This window comes from Myotis lucifugus, unplaced genomic scaffold (genome assembly GCF_000147115.1).
Source record: "Myotis lucifugus unplaced genomic scaffold, Myoluc2.0 scaffold_8, whole genome shotgun sequence".
NCBI lineage: Eukaryota > Metazoa > Chordata > Mammalia > Chiroptera > Vespertilionidae > Myotis > Myotis lucifugus.
Genome location: NW_005871056.1, coordinates 14079357 through 14105988, shown reverse-complemented (window position 1 = coordinate 14105988; position 26632 = coordinate 14079357). Strand labels below are relative to the sequence as shown.

The following is a 26632-nucleotide window of genomic DNA, read 5'->3' as shown; positions in this document are numbered from 1 at the left end:
CCAGCAGTCCAGGATTGTGAGAGGGATGTCTGACTGCCAGTTTAGGCCTGATCCCCGGGATCAGCCCTAAACTGGCAGTCAGACATCCCCAAGGAGTCCCGGATTAGAGAGGGTGCAGACTGGGCTGAGGGACCCCCTCCCCCCTCTCACCCCTCCCCACCATGCACAAATTTTGTGAACCGGGCCTCTAGTCATTAATAAATCACAATACCAAGTCTTGTTGAAGATGTGGAGCAATTGGAACTCTCAGACACTGCTGGAAAACTGGCAGTATCTATCACAGTTAAAAATATCCATAGCTCAGCAATTGTACTCTCAAGTATATATCATACATAAATGCTCACTTAGATACAAGCAAAACACATATCAAGAATGTTTATGGCTGGGAGGCTCACTTTGTTGGAGCATCTTCTCGTACACCAAAAGGTTATGAGTTTGATTCCTGATCAGGGCACATATGAGAGACAACCAATCAATGTTTCTCTCTCACATTGTTTTTTTCTCTCTCCCTTCCTCTCTCTCTAAAAATCAACTAAAAATAAAACATATCCTTGGACAAGAATTTTTTTTAAAAACAAATTTTAAAAATATAGGATATATATTTTTGAAATATTTTTTTCATTGATTTTTAGGGATAGAGGAAGGGAGAGGAATAGAGAGATAGAAACATCAATGAGAGGGAAACATCATTGATCAGCTGCCTCCTGCACACCCCCAGGCATGTGCCCTGACTGGGAATCAACCAGTGACCTCTTGGTTCATAGATTGATCCTCAACCACTAAGCCACATAGGCCGGGCTGTCGCAGCATTATTCTTAATAACCCCAAACGGGGAATAACCCGTATGTCATTCAGTAATCAAATGGAGTGGAATAAATTGTGGTGTATTCATTGCAATGGAATGCTATGTTACAAAATTTAGTGAACTGCCGCTACATGTATCAATATAGATGAGTTTTAAAAACATGTTGAGTGAAATAAGCTCAATATAAAAGAATATATACTTGGAAGTTAGAGTAGTAGTTACTTTTGAAGGGGTGGTTAATAACTGGGAGAAGCCATGAGATAGGCTCCTTTATATTTAAAAGTTGTGTACTTGAGTTTGTGGCTACTTTACTTAAGTCAAAATGTTTACTTTAAAGAAGTGAAGGTAGCTAAGTTATAGATCAGGGGTCCTCAAACTACGGCCCGCGGGCCACATGCCGCCCGCCGAAAACATCCAGCCCGACCCCAACGGGTGTTTTTGCTGCCGCTGCCTATCCTGCTTAGCAGCCGACTTGTCCCGGGCCCGCAGTGCGCATGTGTGGAATGTCTGAGGGACAGTGAACTGGCCCCCTGTTTAAAAAGTTTGAGGACCTGTTATAGATTGTCCCCAGTGGGAGAATGGTTATACTTACTAGTGTTTATCCAGGTGGTCAGTCTATCTAGTGCACATGGGCTTCCTAACTACTGAAGTGTGGCTTCATAGAATTTAAGTGCAGATGGAGAGAAGGGCGACCAGAAGAACCCATGCATGCCCTAGCCATTCTTTTCAATGTCTTGTAAGCTTTTTCTCCTACATTTAAGATTTATTTGTCAGAATTATTTAAGATTGTTATATGAAATTCACCTAGAAAGAAATCACAGCCTATTCCGCCTTCAGCCTCTAAGCACCAAGACAAAGGAAGCATACAAGGATGTATTCAGAATCTCTCAAAGGTTAAGGCCATCCCTTGAGGGTGTCAGAGAAGCATAATTACAATGAATTGCATTCTTTCAACCTGGATTTGCTGAAGTTCTAATGTGAGCTTTTTCTTTTCCCTCCTTAAAAAAATAAAAACAAAAACCAACCGGGGCCTGACATCAGGAGTAGTAGTTTCCAGTCTGTTGAAGTCCTCTGCTTCCGGGACCGCACCTTGCAGGGGGTCAGAGACATCACCCACAGCATCATCTTCGAAGTGAAGCTTCCAGAAATGGCTTTTAGCCCAGGTAATTGGCTGGTCTCTGAGAATGCATATAATTATTATTTGTCATAAGCCTAATCAGGCTTAACTTTCCTTTCATCCTTTTACAATAGCAGCAGAAGGGAAAGAAGAGTACAATTTCTACCTCTTTGTCAATGTGATCACCTCCCTTGAACAGAGAGCAGCTCTGCTAGTCTGACAGGCACAAAGGCAAAGATTGTCCCCAGGAAATTTTCTCCAGGCAGGATTTTTCAATCTTAAGGATGTTTTTCCCCCTAGTTTTGTTTTTATTTTTGCTTAAGACACAATCTTTATTCCTGACACTTCTGAAAGGAAAAATGAAATATTAATGCACTGACATACTTATTTGTTACAAACTTAAAGTTGTGTGTGATTCTACTCTCCATGCACTAAATAAGTGGGCAAAAGTGCCATGTCTCTTTCCACATTTAATATTTTTCATTTGGTCCTGTGTGATAGATATCAGCTATTCTCCTCCTTTCATAAATAAGGGAACAGGCTCACAGACCTTTTATATAGATGTGTGTGTGTGTGTGTGTGTGTGTGTGTGTGTGTGTGTCTTACACTTACGTTTATATTCATGTCACAGAACACATATTGAAGTTTGATACTTACTAGTAACCACCACATGGAATATTCCTTATGAGGAATCTGTCCTGTTTAAAAGACAGAACACAATGTCTGGCATGTTATAGGTGCTTTATAAATGCTGGTTTATGTTAACTTCCTGTCACACTAAGCCTAGCACTCTCCAAAAGGACCCCTCAGATTTTTGTGTCTTACATGCTTTTCAGAGGAGTTTCACATACATTGTTCAGTTCGCTCCTCACCATGTCCCACATAGCTTCAAGGCACATTGCTTTCTTTAATCCACAAGTCATGTGCCTTAAAGTGTTTTAGTGGTGGGGTGGGGAGGGGAGGATGTTAAAATTTCTTCTGAGCTGGCATTTCCAGAATGCAGAATTCAGAAGGATCCAGGATTGACTCTAATGACATTTTATCAGTAATTCTTTGCTGTAGCACTGATAAATGTCTTAAAGAGACTTCTTAGAGAGTTGACCTCAAAGTGCTTGGTCAGACAATTGGGGAAGTGGCTTACTTGTTACTTTGAGCCATAAGAAATCCATTGCTTCCCTGCTATTTTTAGATAGTTGCATTTGGTTTAGCACCCTCTTCTGGCACATTCTAAAATAGCTTCCATGTGATGCTAACTTACATACTGTACTTTTGTTATATTAAAGCCACAACTTGAGGATAGTTCTAGGGAAATGAGGTTAACTAAGAAGTAATGCGGGCCTGGTCTACACCTGGCAGGCCACCATCGCCTTCCATACTTCCCTCCCTAAATCCTGCCAATCACCCTTGGGGGAGGCACTTTTCTTTCCATTTTTAAGTTAAAGTCACTGAATTACTCTTATTCCCTGTTCCCAATATCACTGATGCTTGATGGAGCTGGCAAACCCAGGAAATACTGCATTTACATTTGAAAAAGAGGCTTTCTATAATCCAGTAATGTCTCAATACATCTTTTTTGAGTGTGGATGGAAAGACAATTTTTCTTTATTTTTTTCATGTGAATTAATAGTTCCCCTTTTAGCTGTAAATTAAACTTTTTATCTTTCACCCTGGCCAGGTGGTTCAGTTGTTTGAAGAATCATCCCATACACCAAAGGGTTTCAGGATCGATCCCTGGTCAGGACACATCTTAGGTTTGCAGGTTTGATGCCCGGTTGAGTTGCATTGGGAGGCAGCCAGTGGATGTTTCTCTTTCACATCTATGTTTCTCTCTCCCTCCCACTCTAAAATCAGTAAAATTAAAAAACAACAACATATCCTTGGGCAAGGATTAAAAAAATCTTTCTAAATAATTATTCTGTATCATAGTATGAACTGAAGGTATTAGAATAGCAGGATTTTTTAGTATTTCTAAGACAGCCCATAGTTGCAGTGGTATAACAAGTATAATTTTAAATATCCTATATTTTCTTACACTCTTCATAGTGTAGCCAAACCCACCCTCCATTGCTAATATAAAGAATATCCTGGCAACTGGCTGAAGGAGGCAGCAGATGCTGCTGAGGGTGGGAGAGCCCCCATTTTAATTCCTGTCCTGATGTTCCTCCTAGTTGACTAACTGGGAAAACAGGTCCTAAGTTTCCCAAAAAAATCTTTTCTCAATAATTTTGGATATGACTTATAGATGTAGTTTATATGGAAGCAGGTATGATAGATTAAATATTGCCATATATACAGTATCCCAAAAATGTATACAGGCACTTTGAATAGTTATAAAGGTAACTAGAGGCCTGGTGCACGAATTCGTGCACCAGTAGGATCCCTCGGCATGGCTGGCGATCGGGGTCAATCGGGGCCATCTTGCCTAGTCCTGATTGGGGCCATGGGGGCCGGCCGGCCGGGGAGGGACTGTGGAAGGTTGGCCAGCCAGGGAGGGACCATGGGAGGGCTCCAGGGCGGGTCCGGCCTGTCTCACCCAGTCCTGACTGGGGCTGATTGGAGCCAGGGAGGGACATGGAAGAGCCCATCTAGCCCAGTCCTGATCCAGGCTGGCCGGCCAGGGAGGGACTGTGGGAGGTTGGCCAGCCGGGGAGGGATCACGGGTGGGCTCCAGGGCGTGTCCGACCATCTCGCCCAGTCCTGATCAGCCGGAACCCAGCAGCAAGCTAACCTATTGGAGTGTCTGCCCCCTGGTGGTCAGTGTGTGTCATAGTGACTGGTGGAACGATCGAACGAATGGTCGGACACTTAGCATATTATGCTTTTATTATATAGGATGTTTATTAAAATACATTTCATTTTCAAAATTGAGCTATCTGTTAAAGTGTGTATACATTTTGGGGGGACACCCTGTATAGAATTTTTTCATTGTCAACAAGTTTAAAGTACATCTAATTTTCTTAGAAATAGCTATAGCATTTTGAGTACTGAGATGTTTTAATTTGAAATGATATTTTGTTTTTGTCCCATGATTTTATTTTATGAGAAAGCTTAGGCTGGAGTTATGAACTACAGTACTAGACTGTACTTGCCAGGTTTCTTATGCTGTGTATTAGGGAAGCATTTTTTATTAATGTAAGAATAGTAAGGAAATATGATTTAGTAACAAGTCTGAATTCTTTTTCCCAGAAAAAGAATTTTGAAGTTTTAACCTCTTTTAAGAACTCAAATTTATTATATCAGTTTTAATTTTTCATGACTCTGAAAACAGGACCACACCAGAGGCCTGAATTAGAACAAGAAGGGACATTTGTTTTTGGACTTCTTTCTGTGAATGATGCCCCCCAGCCAAATTGAGGCTCAAGTAGCTTTCCAGAATGATTGGTTCCAAGGTTTTCCATTGGTCATCCTATCTCATCTTTTCACAAAGAAAAGATTATGTAAATGAAATCAACACCTTCTAGGACCCATAATTATATTAAGCAATATTATTTTATTTTATTTTTATTGATTTCAGTGAGGAAGGGAAAAGGAGAGAGAGAAACATCAATGATGAGAACCATTGATTGGCTGCCTCCTGCACACCCACTACTGGGGATCGAGCCTGCAATCTGGGCATGTGCCCTTCACCGGAATTGAACCTGGGACCCTTCATTCCGCAGGCCAACTCTCTATCCACTGAGCCAAACCGGTTAGGGTGCAATACTATTTTTTTTTTTAATGAAAGGTCAAAAGCTAAAAAGTTTCCAAGGAAAGAAAAATAGAGGTGTCAATAGAAATCTAAAAGAAGGAGAGTGGCTAGAGAACACCAGTGTATCATTAGAAACAAAATTTCTCCCAATAGTTTTGTACATTAAGTCAAGGAGTTTCTGTTCCTTCAGAGACTTATGTAAGGCAGACATTGGAGAGGATGCCCTTAGGGTGGGTTGTAGCTGGGTAAATTTCCTGCGAAGAAATTGAGGCTTTATTGTGAATTTCAGGGATTCAGTGAGATCTAGAGATGTGGCGAGTGTAAGAGAGTGGCTGGACCCCATTAGCAAGTTTTCACCAAGAAAGTCAGGTTTCCATTAAGGTGAGGAGGTAGCAGGAGTATCTACAAAGCAAGTGAGGTTTTTAAGAGGATTTTGCAACAGTAGAATAGAGCTGCTTTTCCCTAAATGTGTTACCAGTGATGGAAGGAGATACTGAGAGCCAGGTAAATTTGGGAAACACAAAGCCAAATTAAATTCAATGTTCCTTTACTGTAGGCTCCTCAAAGCTTTTATCTCCTTCACATGCAACTTGAATCTCCAGGTTTGGGTGGTGGTAAGGAGTGGATAGGGAACACAGAAATGGGTCCAGAGGTATTTCCAATGTCTATTAGCCACAGTATCCTTACCTTCTGAACTGCCAGAATTGGAGTTACATAGGCACCCATAGCGGAGGTTAAAAGAGATAGGGAAGGGGAATGTCTAAATGGATAAGGATGAGCTTAAAGGAAAGGGCAGTTTAACAGAGGGACAGTCCTCTTGGACTATGATCTGCCCACAGGTAGGTACACAATGATGGAGTTGAGTGGCTGAGCAGAGGGACACAAAAATGAGGAACAGAAGGGATGTACTGTTCACATCTCAGTGGGAACTTCATCAGAAGCTGTGCTGCCATCACAGTAGTCTGTTTCCTTAGAATAGATAGAGAACCTTCAACAGGGTTATACCAGTGCCAAATATGATTGTTTTTATTTGAGCAACTGCAGAAATCAAAGCAACTTGGGCTAGAGTTGAGGGCTATTTCAGAAGCTCCTCTACAGGTCTACTGGCCTCTAAACAAGATTCCTGGTAGCCATGGAAGATGGGAAGGCAACTGAGGCAAGTAAATGCAAATTCAGGCCCAAGAACCTTTTTGAGAAGAGTGTACCAAAAGTTTATCAGTATATGGGCCATCTTGCTGCTTGACTGACTTGTTTTTATCCTCTCCTTCATTGAATTTATTGTTTTATTTGCTTTAAGATTGTCCCAAAGCAGTTGGATGGGAAAAGAACCAGAAAGGAGGCATGGGACCAAGGATGGTGAACCTCAGTGAGTGCATGGACCCTAAAAGGTATATTTCAGAAGATAGTTTCTTCAATGGATCTTTTGCACACTAGGTTCTATGAGGTCAATGGCACTGCACAATTCAGTCCAGGGGTGCCATTCACATGAACAATGGGTGTTATTGCATTCTTTGCTGCCTAATTCATAATTTAAGTTTGGTTGTGGGAATTAGTATTAATGATGGATAGCCTGAAGGGCACACAGTTCATCTGTTCATGTAGACATTCTAAATTTTATTCTTGCTTCAAGCACAGACTCTAAGACCTGTATATCTGCAACATGTTGTAGTCCTTTATTCATTGCCCTTTAATTTTGTTCTAGTAGCCTACATTGAAGGACATTATAAGAAATATTTCATGGAAACCAATATTGTATTTAAGGGAGAGTGTAAGTGCACCCTTTATTGAGGGCATGGAAGAAAAGTCTCTGTTTTCAGTTTTAGGAAAAACTTTCTTCTTAAGCAGGTGGTAGCTGGTGTGTTTTTATTTATAGACACAATGACTTCTAGTACCAGTCATGCTTCTGTTTTCATCTTCACAGCCGGGAGCTTAGTATCAAATATGTGGCCTATTTCTAACAATTGCAGAGGACTACAGTGTTACGATTCTGCACAGTAACCTTTCTCCTACCCATTTACCCTCAAGCTTCATCTTAGTTTTCCTTTGATTCTAATTTCCTAAGTATTTGTTTCTTCTTTTCTCATATAGTTACTTCTATTCAAAAAGGCCAAAATTGGGGTATAAATGAGTGACTGACTGAATAATTAAATAATTCTCTCATTTTCTAGGTTAGCTGAGTCATCAGTGGATCTAAATCTCAAATTGATGTGTTGGAGATTAGTGCCTACTTTGGACTTAGACAAAGTTGTGTCTGTCAAATGTCTGCTGCTTGGAGCTGGCACCTTGGGCTGTAATGTAGCTAGGACACTGATGGTAAGTTTGTGGGGGCCAAATGGTACCTTTGAAGCTTCTTTCCCCATTTTACTATATCTGATTGCCTTCCACCTCCCAGATGCCCTTTCCTCTCTCTCTCTTCTTTCTCCCTCCCTCTCAGTTTATTTTTAAATATAAATGGAACACATGCTTTTATTATAAGGTAAAAACACAAAGTCCCTCCATCTCCATCCCAAGCCACATTTCCCAGAATTAAGTAGACTTTATAGATTAATATGCAGTATATTTTCCCCTGAAGTATTCATAGGCATATACAAATGAGAGACATTTGTCATCATTGCTGTTATTTATTTTTATGAAAATTGGATCATAGCATACTTTCTATAACAGGTTTTTATTTTTAACTTAATATGAAAATAATTATGACTCTCTTTTTATGTATTCCATATTATCTATATGTACTATTTTATTGTATGACTGAGTCCTCGGTTTATTTAACCACTGTCAGCATATTTTTCTTTTAGAGATGATAATGGTATGAACATTTTTACATTTATATCTTTACATATTCATAGTATTATTTCTTTTGGGAAAAAGTTCTAGAAGTAGAATTGCTATAATAATTTTTTTCTTCCCAAATTAAATTATCTTCCAAAAACATGTGAGGAACAGAGCTTTTTATTTGCATTTCTTTAATTAGTGAGGGTGAGTCTTAAATTTTATTTCTTTTGTGAAATTTATTTCTTCTATTCATGTCCTCTGGGTTGTGTTTCTTTTATTGTTTTGGAGTTCTTTTTATTATGGATTAACCTTTTTTTGTTATATGATGCAAATCTTTTTCTCAACATATTAAAGTATATTTAGCCATATAAGGTTTTTTTTTAATTTTTGTGACTCATTATGTTAGTCTTTTTTTTTTAATGGTTTACAACACTTTTGCATAAAAGTTATAAAAAAGGAAAGTTATCCATTTTCCTATCACTTTTTCACTTTGTTCCTTTTTATGTTTGTTTAATATACATTTTAAAACCACATATGATATATAATAAAGTCCCTTGCTTTTATTTTTTATTTTTTTTTTAAATATATTTTATTGATTTTTTTACAGAGAGGAAGGGAGAGAGATAGAGAGTTAGAAACATCGATGAGAGAGAAACATCGATCAGCTGCCTCCTGCACATCTCCCACTGGGGATGTGCCCGCAACCCAGGTATATGCCCTTGACCGGAATCAAACCTGGGACCTTTCAGTCCGCAGGCCGACGCTCTATCCACTGAGCCAAACCGGCTTCGGCGAGTCCCTTGCTTTTATAAGTTAACATTGTAAACACTTTCCCAGGTCATTAAAAAGGGTACCTTTTAGATGAGGTACCCTTAGAATATGCCTTCTTGTATGAGGAAACATAATTTACTGGGACATTCCTTTAATGTTAGGCATTAACATTGATTCCAATATTTTACTTAAGTATAAATTTTTATAAATTTTTACATAGCCATAAATTATGTTGCTAAGAACATCTTTGTGATTACATCTTCAGACTATTTCCTAGGAAAGATTGCTGGAAGTAGGTCAAAGGATGTGTGCATTTTAAAGACTCCAGAAACATTGCCAAATTACTTTCCAGAAAAATTACACCAGTTTACGTTCTCAACCAGTAAAACAGGTGTTTCACTGCCACATCCTCACCAGCATTGAGTATTGTAATTTTCTTTAATCTTTGCAGATTAGCCATTTAAACTGTGTAGCATTCCGGGAAGCCAGAAGTTAAGTGTGAAAGTCCACCTGCATGTGACTAACCCATGGCATGTTTGTAATTTATCTGGCTTTCTTCCCCCTGCCCAGCATGTCCCCAGACTGCCTTCCTTGCTATCCACTCAGCGTTGCTTTAAAGCAGGGGTCCTCAAACTGTGGCCCGCGGGCCACATGCAAATACAAATATTGTATTTGTTCCCGTTTTGTTTTTTTACTTCAAAATAAGATATGTGCAGTGTGCATAGGAATTTGTTCATAGTTTTTTTTTAAACTATAGTCCGGCCCTCCAATGGTCTGAGGGACAGTGAACTGGCCCCCTGTTTAAAAAGTTTGAGGACCCCTGCTTTAAAGAATGCAAAAATACTTTAGAAATAAATATCCTCAAACTAAGCACAAATGACTTGGATTTCCCACACCTTAATTCTCTGTCCACGGTAGATTATTTAACTGGGTTAGTAGACCAAAAAGTTAACTGTGGACATCAAAACAAACAATTGATCTAAACTAAGGTTTTCAAAAGATGGATTCTAGCCTGTCTTTCTCAACCCCCAAAACAAATCTTAAGTCTACATTGATTGTTCCCCCTAGAATCGTCAGTCTAATTTAGTTTCGAGGTCCCTAATAGAAGGATATTGAAAGGAAAGAGAGCGGAATCTTAGGTTTATGGCTAATCCTGTCAGAGCTTCTCTTAAAATAAATCATTATGCTTATTTATGATCTACTGAAATACACACACCCCACCTCACCCCTCAAAAAGTAGGCATCTTCATTTGGTTGTAACTCTAGGGATCTCATTTTCCCCCCACCATTAACTACATCTATGACTTTAGGTGAGTCACTTACCTTTTCTGGGCTTTAGTTTCCATATATGTAAAACAAAGTAATTAGACTAAGAATTTTAGATATCCCATCCAACTTTGAAGTTGTGTGGTTCTATAAGACTTTATAAGATGAAAACTGAGAATATTGGAATCATACTCTATATTCCAGATTATTAAGGCTTTTGCCTCTTGGAGAAATAATACAAAATCTTCTACAGTGTTAGTGGGAAATAACTTGTAAGTCATTTTCCCCAAATGTTAATTTAAGCTTTAAGTAAGTTTTAAGATGAGCTGTTATTTATACTTACAAAATTATTCCTTAAAGGAAAGCAACGACATTGGGGATTATTGCTAATTATAGCAACATAGACAATTTTTATAAGACTTGCCTCTAAATCTTTTTCTGGTGCCACTGTCAAAAGTAATGAATTATTAGTTAGAGCAACTCTGACATTTCTTAGTCTCATTACACAGGAAACCAGGCACTGGCTATATAATTATTTTATCTTTTAAAGGAATTTGATATTCTATTTATAAAAAACTGAATTTACACAATTTAATTTCTGAAGTTCCCTATATTTTGAGGTCCCTAAGCTGCTCCAAAGCAAACCCATTTTAGGTATTTCAAGAGAGATACCCCGTGAAATGTTCACCAGAAACACACCATGATATCCTGTTTCCATGCAGGGGTGGGGCGTCAGACACATCACATTTGTGGACAATGCCAAGATCTCCTACTCCAATCCTGTGAGGCAGCCTCTCTATGAATTTGAAGATTGCCTAACAGGTGGCAAGCCCAAGGCCCTGGCTGCAGCAGACCGGCTCCAGAGAATATTCCCCGGAGTGGTATGTTGATGCTGTTTGGGAATGTCACAGGTTGCTTCTATATCTTTAATGTTTAAGTCTTGAGGAATGAGGCGGTATGGTATTGGTGAAAGACATTCAGACATCTGTCACTTACTACCAGGCCCTCATCATGTGGCTGAGCCTCTGTTTCCTCATCACAGAGATGGGGATTAAAAGACAAAACAAAACCTAATATATTATTGTATAAAGAAATGAAGAATATATGAAAAAATATTTTGTGAGTTACAATGCCTTATCTGACTTTAAGTTGAGGAATTCTGGGGGTATGTATATTTTTATATCCTGCCTTGTTCCAAAGGGGTTATGGTGGCAGATGTAGGATACTATTTTTCCTTCTTCATCAGAATACACAGATAGCTACTTAGAACACAATTATGAAATTAAATTGAATGTAAGTCTGTGCAGAAGAAAGATTGAGCTAAATGTTTAGCTTTTTACTCTAGCTGCTTCTTATTTTTGAGTTTGATCATTTAAACACCAGATAATAGGAGACAAGTCATTCAGCTCACTTGGTTCAAAATCTTATCAGGATTTTTCCATCATTCTGCAAAAGAGATTCTGCATCTTGCATGCTTAATCAATTTACCTGACAGAGGTTAGATTAGGTGTCTCTGAAGCATCTGTTTATACTTAAAATGACATAAGAGACTCAGCCCTAGCTTAAAAAAAAAGTAAGCCCACTTACTCAAAGTTTCTCTATTTAGTTACTCATTATTCATTCATTTTAGATGTCTTTGCTTTAGAAGTAATTTTGACAGCTTTGTTCACTTGAGCAGCATATCTGAGGAATGTCATTTATTGGGTTTAATTCAACGGTATTGATTGAGCACCCACTATGTATCCAGCTAGGTTACTGGATGCCAAAAGAAATAAGAATAAATTACAACCCCGTCATTAAGAAGATTTATGAGTTAGGTTGCTGCTGTGACAATATTGCATATCATACATCCCAACATTTTATAGCTTACAATTATAAATATTTATTTCATGCTTACAGGAGTGTAGGTTGACTGTGGTTTAGCTGCTGGGCTAGGCTGGACTCTAAGCTTCAAATCAGATTCTAGTCTTCTCTGTATGTCATTATTTCAAAATCTAGGCTCAAGGAGCAATAGGCATCTGATCCTGCTCTTCTTATGGTAAGAAGATGGAAGTGTAAAAGCATTGGTAAAAACTTACCATACTTATACCTCTTAAAGTCTCAGCTCACTCATAGCAATATGCCGTGTCCTCCATCTCCATCGCCAAAGTAATTCACAGGGCCACACTCAAAGTCAATGGGGTAGGTCAGTACATTCTGCCTTTAGTGGGAGGTCCTGCAGTCATATGGCAAAGGGCATGGAAGTATAATTCTATTAGAGGGATGCAGTACATAGCTGAGAAGAAGAATCCAGTCTAATCACTGACGAGTGTTATGAACTCCCCTTGGGGTCCCAACAGATCTGGCTTTGAATCTGAGCTCTGCCACTTATTTGTTGCCTGAAATATTGGCTTGCTCAGATCCTAGCCATTGTCTATGAGCCAGCTCAGTCCCCCCCTATTTATTTGTTTATCCTGTTACTTACTTATTCATCAAAATATTTAAGGCTATGTGCTTTGGATTAGGAAACAAAACAGCCAAAGTTTTCTCTTCCTTATTTGGAGCTTATTATCTAGTGGGGGAAACAGGCATTAACAACTAATTTCACAAAATATTATGATTGTAGTAAGTACCCAAAGCAGGAGCTCAGTTGCCATGAGAATGTTTAAGAGGAAGGCCTTACTAAGACTACACTTCCTTGAGGAAACTAAATCTTGTATGATGAGTGGAGTTAGCTAGACTAATGGTGGCAGAGCTATCTGTGCAAACACTTGTGGTAGTCAGCAGCATGGTGCTTCTGTGGAACTGAAGGAAAGCCAGGGTGGCTGAAGCACAAAGGTCAAGGAAGACAGACAAGAGGCTGGGCAAAAGCAAGAGCCAGACCATCCTTAGCGATCAAATTCAACTTTCCTTGAAAACATCAGCCCACCAGGATCAAGGCTCTTTCTCCGCTTTTCCATCCCTACTGGATTATTAAGTTCTTGAGCCCAGTAGTTCAGGTCTCTTATACTTTTATCCTTCATGCCTATTAAGTAATCCTATATAATAAAGAGCTAATATGCAATTAGACCGGATGGTGGACCGACCTTCCAGAATGACCAGTGCGGGGGTTGGGGGGGGGCGGGGCCGTGAGGCTGCAGCAGCTGCAAGGACCTACCCTTGCACAAATTTCGTGCATCAGGCCTCTAGTAATAGATAATACCCATCAAAGTACTACTATAATTCATTCATGAAAAATACAACCCATCAAAGTACTGCTATAATTCATTCATGAAAAATACTTGTGAAACTATTTCACTTATTGGTTAGCCAGGCTTACCCATAAAGAACATTTTCTCTATATGTTTGATTTAGTGTAGTTTTTACATTCAACAAATATTTATTCATTTCCTTCCTTACACTAGGTCATGGCCAATAGGCTAGTCCTAGGTGAACAAGACATGAAAAGAACTGCTCTGCTACAAACACCATGCCTAATTTGGGGGTTGAATTAATTGAATAGGAAAAAATCTGACCTTTAATAAATCAAAGAACTATTTGAGGTTACCATTTTTTTAAAGGCAAGGCAATAAAATTTAGAATTATGGAGCCACACTAAAGGTTTTAAAACCCAGCTCTGAACATCTGCTTCCAACCCTGACGAGTAACTGATAATGGACTAGCTCTCCTATCATAAACAGTTATGCACCTGGAATATATAAAATGACTCTTTTCAGACAATGGACAACAGGCAGTGAAAGACTGTGATCCCAAACAGAAGGGAAAGAATAAATGCTTGTCCCAGCTTACTGCATAAAGGCATTTCCTGGCCCATTTTAGAGATCATAGGATATTCTTGGTCTGGATGAGCTGAGGAAACTGAGATCAGAATTCAGAGCAGCTAAGGTGGCTGGAATTTGTGGGGCAGAATATCAGACTTCTGGAGTTGTTCAGAGAAGGAGGTCTAGATCAGCGGTCACCAACCTTTCAGACCTCCGGTTGCTGACTGCTAGTCTAGATAGCATCTTGAGTCCTTGAATAGCAAGTCATGCTCTGGGCATGACTCTGTAAGGCTGGGAAAAAGCACCACCATTCCTGCTGTGAGAATGGAGATGCCAGAGATAAAAGGCTGGGAGACATTGAATTCCCATCTATCCAGAAGGAAGAGACCTCATTGAATACTCCAAACCATTAGGTGACACCCCAGTAAGGCCATAGAATTAAACATAAAAGCTAAAACTGCAAAGCTTCTAGGAGCAAGCAACTAGTGATCTTGTGATAGGCAAATATTTCTTGGGACCCAGAATACTGACCATAAGTGAAAAAATGTATAACTTGGACTTGGTCAAAATCTAAAGCTTTGCTTCTCAAAAGACACCAGTAAGAGAATGAAAAGGCTGGCCAAAACTGAGAAAGTACTCATAGTATGTATATTTGGCAAACATCTTTATTCAGAATACATAAACAAATCCTACTACTCAATAATAAGAAGACAGACATACTGTTGTATTTTTTTAAGGGGCAAAAGACTTGGACAGGCACTAATTTCATAGTGAAGCTTTATAAATTTGCAGTGAACACATGCAAATGCTGAACATTAATAGTCATCTGGGAAATATGAATAAAGACCACAAAGATATATCACTACACACCCAATAAAATGGCTACAATTAAGAAGATTAACAGTGCTAAGTGTTATCAGGCTGTGGAGCAACCAGAACTCTCATAGTTGGCTGGCAAAACAAGGCCTTTGGAAATTAGTTGGGCAGTTTCTCATGGAACTAAACATACACCTACCTAATGACCCTAAAATTCCACTTTTAGGTATTTATTTAAGAGAAATGAAAACATATACACAGGCATGGGCAAAAGTAGGTTTACAGTTATGAGTTATATTATTAATTAATTAATTATTGTATTATGTATTTGTATTGTCTTCCATATGAACCACTGTAAACCTACTTTTGCCCACCCCTGTATACTAAAAGACTCACATACAAATGTCCATAATAGTTTTATCCATAATAGCCAAAATTTAGAAGTAACCCAGAAAGTGAATAAACAAATTGAGGTGTATTCACACAACAAAAAGGAATGTACTATTGATACTTAACAATATGAATGAACCTCAAAAGCATTATGCTGAGTGAAATAAACCAAACATAAACAAGATATACTATAGGATACCACTTATGTGAGGTTCTAGATTAGGCAAAACCAATCTAGGGTTTAAAAAGTCAGACTAATGCACCCCTATGTTCATTGCAGCATTATTTACAATAGCCACGATATGGAAAAACCTAAATGTCCATTGATAGATGAATGATTAAAGAACATGTGGTACATATATACAATGGAGAATTACTCAGCCATAAAAGGAATTAAATGTTGCCATTTGTGACAACATGGATGGACCTAGAGGGTATAATGCTAAATAAGTCAGACAGAGAAAGACAAATATATGATTTCACTTATATGTGGAATCTAAAAAACAAAATAAATGAATAAACAAATATAAATAGAGAGAATGAACTGATGGTTGCCAGGGAGGAGGGGGCTAGGGGGATGGACAAAAAAATGAAAGGATTAAGAAGTACAAATTGGCAGTTATAAATAGCCACGGGATGTAAAGTACAGCATGGGGAATATAGTCAGTAATATTATACCAACTGTGTTGGTGCCACATGGTTACTAGACTTATCAGGTTGATCACTTCATAAGATGTATAAATATCTAATCACAGTTATACACCTGAACCTAATGTAATATTGCATGTTAACTATAATTGAAAAATACATTTTAAAAAAATATCAGAACAGTGGTTGTCCCAGTGAGGTTGGAAAGTAGTGGGGATTGACTGGAAGGGGCTCAAGAGCATGTTCTGTATCTTTACAGGTGTGTTACAGTGGTTAATCTGCAGTTTTTCAAAACTCACTGAACTGTACACTTGAGATCTGTGCATTTCACCCTATCTGTAAATTATATCTTGTCCCCCAGCCACACAATTGATCATCTGGGGAGTTTTAGAAAATATTGGTGGCTGAGAGATTCCAGTTTAAATGGTCGAGGGAAAAGCCTGGCATTAGGAATGGATGGATCTGGAGAACATTATGCTAAGTGAAATAAGTCAGTCAGAGAAAGATAAATATCACATGATCTCACTCATTTGTGGAATATAATGAACAACATAAACTGATGAACAAAAACAGATCCAGAGACAGAGAAGCATCGATCAGACTGTCAAACCTCAGAGGGAAGGTAAGGGAAGGTGGGGGTAAAGGGGAAAGATCAACCAAAGGACTTGTATGCATGCATATAAGCATAACCAATGGACAGACACCAGGGGGGTGAGGGCATGAGCGGGTGTGGAGGTGGGGGGCAATAAGGGAATAAGAACACATATGTAATACCTTAATAAAGAAAATTAAAAAAACAAACAAAAACCTCTCTGGGTGATTCTAGTGTGCAACCAAGAAGGAAACCTACTATATTGCAACTTGCTGAATTCCAGCCTCAGGTGTATAAACCTAAATGGTGAGCCAGGGCCAATCCTAAGGAGGTTTATTGGCTGAAATTTTAGCAAGCAGAGAATTATTTAGGTTAGCAAAGTGATGTGGATGAGGATCTGTATTATTCAGTAGGTTAGAATTGGTATTGAGTAATTATGCTTCATTCTTGGTGACAGTAAAATACCTAAAAACATGTTTGGACCAAGTTATCACCATTTAATATATTTTGTCACTTATAAGACAGTAAGTTATCATCATCATCATCATCATCATTTTTACTGTAGTTGTTGCTTTTCTTATTGTTTATTATAGTACTTGATAGATGTACCATACTTAATGGATGAACAAATGAGGTCCAAAGAATTGTCTTTGTGGTGTTTTCATTGTTCAAATGGACTTGTTTTGAACATTTATTCTTTCTGAAGTCCTTTCTTTCTGTCTGGCGTCGTTTCCTGCTTTGCTAGCAACTTTTTTTTTTTAAATTCTTTTAAAAATGGTTGCTGTTGTCACTATTGTCCCTTTCTTGAATTCCATAGATTAGATTTAAAGTTTAAGATTAGGAGAAAAATAGCTACAGTATACAAAATAGATTTTCCTTTGTAACAGGATCTACTTGCCCTGCCCCCTGAACTATTTTTCTAGTAGGTAAGGGGTTTTGGCAAAGGAATGAAAAAGCTGATGTTTTCACAAACTTCCCTGTGGCCAGCTCTATGCAGGGGATTAAGGGCGCAGTTTGTGATTCTAGAACTGTTTCTTTCTATGAGAAGTTAATGTCCCCAGCTTCTTTGGCACCTATATGTCTCACTGTTAATCTGCCAAGACACTCTGGGGCCAGCAGGGGGCAAATGGTAAATTACAGAACTGTGTTAAAGCCCCTGTGAGAAATATTGAGTCCCCACCCTTGAAGAAAGCCCAGTTCGCCAGGCAACTTCTATTTTTGGACAGAGCAGGAGGCTTCATTTTAGTACCACATGCTGTTATCAAACCCCCTCCCCCATCCTAACCTCCTCACCTTCCAAACAAATATCTACACAGTCATAAATAGATTTATAGATTTTTCTGGATGAAAGTTAGCAAGTAGAGTTTTGGGGTTTGAGGTGTGTGTTTTTTAATGTGTATAACCCTGAGAAGACTAAGGCAAGACTAGCAGTCATTCTGATCTTACGTGAATTTATTAACTAAAATGATTTTTGTTATAACATCCCATTTGGAGATGTTATACCCTAAGGAAATGGAGAGAGGGCAAGCTGGAAACGAGTCAGAAGAGACAGCTCTACTGGGCAGAGGGGATTTGTGCAGGCAGAGGGCATTTTGATGAAGTTTTTGGCCTCAGATTTAAAGAAAGAGCAAAAGATAAACAGTTATATCCAGGGTTCTTGCCTCATTTGGGAAGTGCCCCTGCCACCCACTTTGAAACTAGTATCCATATTTCTCTGTTTGCTGCTTTATCCAGACTTAGGGACCTTGTGGTGACAGGTCTAGGATACAGAGGTAATGAAGCTTGACAGCACAGATAGCAAAAGGAAAAAGTAGCATACTTATGCATGGAGAAATTTCTAGTTGCAAGAGACCATACATACATGCTTGTAGCTGTGGGGAGACATAGGCTCTGAGACACCAACTATACTTCCGCTTCAGACATCTATATATCTGGGTGTTTCCCTAGAATGCCAGAGGGTTCAACATGAGCATCCCCATGCCTGGACATCCAGTGAACTTCTCCAGCGTCACCCTGGAGCAAGCCCGCAGGGATGTGGAGCAACTGGAGCAGCTCATCGGAAGCCATGATGTTATCTTTCTGTTGATGGACACCAGGGAGAGCCGGTGGCTTCCTGCCGTCATTGCTGCGAGCAAGAGAAAGGTAAAGTGTGTGTATCCTGGGGCTTTTGTCTCTGGTTGTGATTTAATGCACCATCATCGTAGAGGGAGAAGTCCCCAGTTCACCCTCCCTCCAGAAAAGACATGTGCTTTGTGTGTACTACTGACACGGTGCAAAAGGGCTTCCACTGCAGATTATCTGCCTCACAACCATCATCCAGCATAATAGTTATCCTTCACTGTTTAATTTTCATAGCCCTTTGAGCTACTCTATATTAGAAGGGGTACTCACACTAAAATGTAAGCTCCAAGAGGGCAAGACTGTCTTATTCACTACTATTTGGTCAGTGACACATTCATTTATTTTGATGGTTAAATAAATTATGGTGCATACATGTGATGGAGTAATATGCAACCATTCATGGTTATGTTTTCAATGAATTTTAATAACATGGAAAATACTACATTATGTTAAATAAGCAAGATAAAATACTATATATATTTTATATCAATTATGCTTATAGATAAATGTTTATATCTATGTCTGTTTATAAGGGGGGAGGAAGCAAGAAGAAGGGAGGAAGGGAGAGAAAGAGAATGGGAGATAAAAGGAAAAATAATAGGAAGAAATCCCCCAAATTATTATAGTAACTGTTTTAGCTGTAAGATTGTTTTTGTTTTCTTTTCTGGTGTGGTTTTTCTATACTTTTCTAACTTTCTATATAACCAGAAATTTGGGAGAATAAACTAAATTACAACTAAGAGAAGTTCTCATAATATAAGTAAAAATAAAAGCTGTTTTTAAAAATCTATGTGAATGGTGAATTGTATAGTATATAAATTATATCTCAAAGCTGCTATGAGGAGAATCTATGTAGACATGACAGACCATAGCATAATTGTGGAAAGAAGGTGTTTAGGAAATATCAAAATGTGGTTTTATACACCTACCTTTTACCAGCTAAGTCACCTTGAGTAAATTATAGAGGTAACCTCTCTGACTTTCAATATCCTCATCTTTAAATAGAAAATGTTCGCTGGGAGTTTTAAATGAAACTAAAAGAGAAAATTTATGTTAATCACTGTCAAATCTTTTGATTTAATAAGCCCTCAGTGTTGGGTAACTTTTACCAACATTATCTTCTAGTATCTAATTAAACTCATATGCAGATACTTAACAAAATAAATTTTAAAAGTTGACCAAATATGAAATTAGCCACGTTTTAAAATATATGTCTCCTAATTCTAGTCTTTTATTCCTGACAGCTGGTCATCAATGCTGCCCTGGGCTTTGACACATTTGTTGTCATGAGACATGGTCTGAAGAAACCTAAGCATCAGGGTGCCGGAGACTTGTGTCCCAGCCACCCTGTGGCACCTGCAGACCTTGGCTCATCGCTTTTTGCCAACATCCCTGGTTACAAACTTGGCTGCTATTTCTGCAATGATGTGGTGGCCCCCGGAGATGTAAGTGAATTTCTTTGTGTTTCCAAATATTTCCTATAACTGTCTTGTCCATTAGGCTAAAGAGACTCATGACTTTTTATGACTATTTAAATATTGTCTTTTAATAAAGAGAAGAATTCTTCAGTTTAGGGGGTGGCATTATCCCACTGTGAGCCTCATTGACATCATCATCTGTGTACAGCTGTTCCCTCTTCACCAATAAAAATGCAGTGACAAACCATTTTTGTGCAAAGCCCAGCAAGGAAATGTAGGATGGACCAGTCCCTGTCATTGCTCAGCACTGTCTCTTGTGTGTATCTTACTGAAGAGAGCATTAAATGGGGAGTAAGACCCAGATTTTAGTTCTGGCTTGGACACTGCCTAATGGGGTAGTTCCAAAATAAGTCTTTTAGGCTACATGTGCTTCTGCAGAATGGGGCTATGGCTCATAGCTGATCATATTTAGCAAGGGAAAATACAGATTCCCTGTTCACTTTTAATTGCAGGTAAATAATGAATAATATTATAGTATAAGTATGTCCCAAGATCTGCTCATACTAAAAAAGTATTCATTGTTTATTTAAAATTCAATTTCAACTGGTGCCTGGCCAGTGTGGCTCAGTAGTTGAACATCAGCCTATGAACTAGGAGGTCACAGTTCGATTCCCAGTCAGGACATATGCTTGGGTTGTGGGCTAAAAACCCAGTGAGGAGTGTGCAGGAAGCAGCCAATCAATGATTCTCTCTCATTATTGATGTTTTTCTGTCTCCCTTTCCCTTCCTCTTTGAAATCAATAAAAATATTTTTTAAAATATTAAAAAAAGAAAAGAAATTATATTATTTGAGGCTGAATGTTCTTTGCCAACAGTGAGCATGTGGTTATGTTGTATAAGTTTATCATGGAGGAGTTTCATGCTTCAGACAGCCAGAGTTGAGTGGAATAGACCTTTCAGCACATGTCAATGATTGTCTCTCTGTAGTCAACCAGAGACCGGACCTTGGATCAGCAGTGCACTGTGAGTCGTCCAGGACTGGCCATGATTGCAGGAGCCCTGGCAGTGGAATTGATGGTTTCTGTTTTGCAGCATCCAGAAGGGTGAGTTGGCTATTTAGAGATGGGTATTTAAACAAAGAAAGTTTTTGTGTCTCCTTGGCCTTTTCTCAGCCTGACTCTTCTGAGATGTGTGTTGCTCTTTCTGTTCTCAAAAAAATAAGACTTAAAAAAAACCTGGTGTGATTCTTTGGCTGGGAAGAACTTGTCATGCAATCTTTGGGGCTACATCTCTACATCCTTTTGGATTTAAACTCTCCTAGTTCACTTTGGTGACTCTTGATACAGAAGAATAAAAATTTTGGTACAGGCCTTAGGACTTTCATGCTTTTATTTTATTAGTAACTTTTATCTCCTTAGCCCTGAACATGTATATCACATAGGATAGAAATTGTATTTGACTGTATATTACAGAGATCCATCTTCAGCGACTTAGCCAAACAGGGCTTTATTTTTCTTATGCAGCAAGAAGCTCAGAGGAAGGCAGTCCAGGGCTGGTACAAAGGCTCTATTATGCTGTCAGGTACTCGAGTTCCTTCTTGTCATTCACTAAGCCACTCTTTTCTTTCTTTCTTATGCTTGTCACTTTGTAGTAAAAAAAAAATGGCTGCTCTGCCTTCAATATTGCTTCTGTGTTATAGTTAAGAAGAAAGGCACTGGCCGGGTAGCTCAGTTGGTTAGAGTGTCATCACAATACACTAAGGTTGCGAGTTTGATCCCCGTCAGGGCACATACAAGAATTGACCAATGAATGCATAAACAAGTCGAACAACAAATTGATGTTTTTCTCCTCTTTCTCCGCCCCCTTCGTCGCTCTCTCTCTCCCCTCCTTTCTCACTCTAAAATCAATAAATGAAAAATTTTTTTAAAAAGAAGAAGAAAGAAATGAACAAAAGATAAAAGTTGTGCCCACCTGAGGCTTGCCCATCTTTTTAAAGAGCTTTCCTGGAAGACTTATCCATTGATTCTAACTTCAGTATCACATGACCTTTCACTCTTAGCTACAAGGAACTCTGACAGTTGCCTTGGCTGGGCACATTGCCTCTCTGAATAGAACTGTGATAAGACAGAAGTGGAGATGTGGGGATAAGGACACATATATAATAACTTAATCAAAGAAATTAAAAAAAAAAAGACAGAAGTGGAGAATGGATGTTGGTTAGGTAACCAGCAGTGTCTGCACACTCATTTTTTAAAAAATCTGTATATATTTTAATCCCCAGAAGATGTTATTATTGTTATATTGTTGGTATTGTTTTACTAACATTTTCCTTGTTGTTACTTTTAATTTCTTTCTCTGACTTTAAGCTTCCAGCCAAGGGCATTTTCCTTCTTCCTGAAGAATACCTTTTATTATCCTTTACAAATGCTAGTGACAAATAAATTTGTTTTTGTTTATCTGAAAATGTCTTTGTTTTATCTTTAAGTTTGAAATATATTTTTACTGTGTATAGAATTCTAGATTGGAATTCAACACGTGGAAAGTATATCCTATTGTCTCTGATTACCTTTTTCTTTGTTGCAGAATTAGGAGTTTATCCTATTGCTGATCCTTTGATACAATTTGTTTTTCTTCCTCTTCCCCTCCCCCCAGTTGTTCTTAAGCTTTTCTCATTATTATTGGATTTCAGAAGTTGGACTGTGATATACCTACTGTATTTATTCTGATTGTGTTTTCTATTGCTTCTTGAATCCATGTCTTGATGTTTTTCATCTGTTGTGGAAAATTCTCAGCCATTATCTGTTAAAATATTCTTCTGCCCCTTCTCTCATGCTTCTTTCCTTTTGAGTCTCCAATGGCATGTCAGTTAGAATCATCTATGCTCTTTTCTGTATTTTCCATCACTTTGTCTTTCTTTGCTTTGGTCTGGCTTATCTTCCAATTTACTAACTCACTTTTTTTCTGTTTCTAATGTATGTTAAAACCATCCACTGGGTTTTAATTTCATTATTAAATGTTTTATTTCCAGAATTTCAACTTTATCTTATTTTACACATTTCCTGTTCTCTGCTAAAGTTGTGATTTTGGTCTTTTTCATTCCTTGATAACATTTAACTGTGTTTTTCTTTTAAGTTCTTATCAGATGTCTCTCTTATCTGGATCTCCTAAGGGTCTTTTCCTGTGGTCTATTGTTTTCTTTGGCTTTTGGTTATGTATTGTCTCCTCATAAACCCGGTGTTTTAGTTGTGTGTGTGTGTGTGTGTGTGTGTGTGTGTGTGTGTGTGTTTAAGAAAACCTTTTTATTATGGAAAATTCAAACATATGAAAGAAGATATATACATAAATAATAAACCCCTAGTATACACCACCCAGCTTCAATAATTACGAACACATGGCCAGTCATTATTTACCTGTGCTGCTCTCCATGTTTTCTCCTCCTCTGACTGGCTTATTTTAAAACAAATCCAAGACATAGCATTTTATTCAGAAAAATATATCTTTTCAGTATATATGTCACTGTTTTTATTTTATTTTATTTTTTGAAATATATTTTTATTGATTTCAGAGAGGAAGGGAGAAAGAGATTGAAACATCAATGATGACAGAATCATTGATCAGCTGCTTCCTGCATGCCCCTACTGGGGTTCGAGCCCGCAACCAAGGCATGTGCCCTTGACCGGAATTGAACCTGAGACCCTTCAGTCCACAGGCCGACGCTCTATCCACTGAACCAAACCGACTAGGGCTATGTCACTGTTTTTACATATAAAAAAATTAAAGGCAATTTCTTAATAACATCACATGTCCAATTAGTATTTAAATGTCTCACTTCCTTGAATCTGGTTGGTTATTTATTTTTATTTTTTTTACAGAGAGAGGAAGGGAGAGAGAGAGAGATAGAAACATCAATCAGCTGCCTCCTGCACGCATTCTACCAGGGATCGAGCTGCAACCTGGGCATGTGCCCTGATCGGGAATCGAACCAGCGACTTCCTGGTACATGAGTCGATGCTCAACTACTGAGCCACACCAGCCGGGCTGCTTGGTTATTTTTGCTTGAGTACTGGACATTATACCATATATGAACATTTATAGAGATTATGTGATTTACATTTCCTTCTGGCAGACTGGTAGGCCAAGTGGATTATCAGTCCTAGAATTCCTAAATATAATTAGGATTTGTCTATTTCTGGTTCACCTTTGCTCTGAGGATATAGCCCCAGCTCAAAGCTCAGGATATTTTCCATGGTTCCTCCTTTTTGGCAGACCTCAAACTGTAGTTTTCCCTCTAGCCCAACCGTGGGCAAACCACGGCCCGCGGGCCGGATCCAGCCCGTTTGAAATGAATAAAACTAAAAAAAAAAAAAGACTGTACCGTTTTATGTAATGATGTTTACTTTGAATTTATATTAGTTCACACAAACACTCCATCCATGCTTTTGTTCCGGCCCTCCAGTCCAGTTTAAGAACCCATTGTGGCCCTCGAGTCAAAAAGTTTGCCCACCCCTGCTCTAGCCCCATGAGTCTGTCAGTATCTCTGTTCAGCTTCTGATCCTTGCCTACCAACCATTTTTTGAGGTTGGCGGACACTTTATGGAAAAAAGCTTCTCTTGCAAATACTTGGTTTACTTCTATGGGCTTCTCTCCTCTTGCAGATCTTGGCGCTGCAATTCTTCCATACCTTGGTAGCTCTCTAGGTTTACATATAAGAGGAAATAGATGAGCGGGTTGGTATTCTTTGTTTCAGTTTGACCTTGGGCCTTTTAGTCAATATGTTTAACACATTGTATATAATTTATATTAAAGATACAAAAATTAGTACAATTGTAATCTGGACCTCTACCTTCTCCAAGCAAGATCTTACTTTATGACTTAACAATAAATTAATTCACCTTGTAATAAAAGTGAGGCAAAATTGAATTAATTTTAAAAATTAATTTTAAAGAGAAAGAAGTGGCTTCCTGACAGGAAGTATCTGGGAGAAAATCTTGGAGAGCTGATTCTAGGATTTCCTGACACTGACCCCTCTGTCTGCCGTGTGTTCACTGGTTGTGGGCTGAAACCAGGTCCTGTGTTGCATGTCTTCTGTGCTGTAAGCAAACACATCATTGTTCAGGAAGAAATGTACTCATTCTCCTGCCCAATTAGTTCCTCACTCTTCTTTCTCCTTCCTTCATTTTGGTAGCATTTACATCAGCTCAAGAACTTATGGTTGGAAAGTTTTTCATTTCAAATTCCAAGATGAAAATGTGCTATGGTGTTTTATAAGACTGTCTCAAGCAAGATATCGTAACCAAAGATTGTGCTCAGCAATTTATCTGACTTATTTCTCATTTATTTCTCACAACCATATTATTCCTGTTTTATAGGTGATAGACCTGAAACACAGAGAAGTTAAACAAACTTCTGGTCTTTCTGATTCCAAAACTCAAGCATTTTTTAGTACTGTTCTGCCTTCCCTGCAAGGGAAATCAGTTCTATGCTGCCCAGCAAGGGGCTTTTGGTTATCCTTACAAATCTTACATGGACTGCCTCCAGATCACCCTCACATGTGTTAAACATAAACCTTTACTAAATGAGCTGCTCTAATCATTTCCTTTTCTCAGGGGCTACGCCATTGCCAGCAGCAGTGACGACCGCATGAACGAGCCTCCAACCTCTCTCGGGCTTGTACCTCACCAGGTTAGTGATTTGGAAATGAAATCACAATTCTGGACCTGATCCCAGGGGGAAAGTATTTAGGGTCACTTTACATGTCATCAGCCCAATCCATCTCTTCTTCACCCTACTTACCCTCCAACTTCCCTGGGATTTCAGCGAGAGTGCTTTATGACCACTAGGAAAGTATCCCATTCTGCAGATGGTGACAAAATGAAATCATGAACAAGCAGCATTACCAGAGTCTTTGGTGCATTTAGCATGTTGACTAGCAGTCTCATAATAGAGGAGAAAAAGAAAACGGGCTTTGGAATCAGCCAGACAGAGGTTTAAATAATAGCCCTGCAGTTATTAAGATGGTCTTCCTTGGTCAAGTCACTAAACTTCTGTGAGCCTTAGTTTTCTTATCTATAAAATGGAGACAGTAGTATCTACCTCATTATAGAGATAAAGGATGATACATAGAAAGGGCTCAGCAACAGTGAGTGCCTGTCACAGCCCCTCAATAAATATGCCTGCTATGTTTGTTGCTGTTGTTTGTTATTATTATTAACTCCCTAGCCAAATACAAAGCTTTTATAGGCATGTTTAGGAAATGTGCAGCATCAGCAAAAAGTGAGGTGTATTTTCAGGAAAAGAATCTGAAGCATCCTAAGAAAGGTCCACTGAGAGCAAAAAAGAAAAAAAGTAGTGGAATTAAAATTTAGAATTCATCTTGCCTTTTCAGTAATTCTCTTATTCTATGTTTGGAGGAATGAAGAGGTTTTCTAGTCTTAAGTTTTGAAAATCATTTCTCTAGGTTTCATGTGTGCAGTCAGTGTATAACA

General features: G+C 38.6%; 1 protein-coding gene across 2 annotated transcripts in view; it reads left to right on the top strand.

Annotated features, from left to right (window-relative positions):
- Positions 1–26632, top strand: part of ATG7 (autophagy related 7) — a 228795-nt gene that overhangs the window by 50512 nt on the left and 151651 nt on the right. For both annotated transcript variants that reach the window (XM_006083835.3, XM_023749659.1), the window contains exons 9-16: positions 1847–1968; positions 6908–6998; positions 7779–7923; positions 11145–11303; positions 18556–18750; positions 19974–20174; positions 21135–21250; positions 25754–25829. In XM_006083835.3, coding sequence (XP_006083897.1) covers positions 1847–1968; positions 6908–6998; positions 7779–7923; positions 11145–11303; positions 18556–18750; positions 19974–20174; positions 21135–21250; positions 25754–25829 — 1105 coding nt within the window. The remainder of the gene's footprint in view (positions 1–1846; positions 1969–6907; positions 6999–7778; positions 7924–11144; positions 11304–18555; positions 18751–19973; positions 20175–21134; positions 21251–25753; positions 25830–26632) is intronic.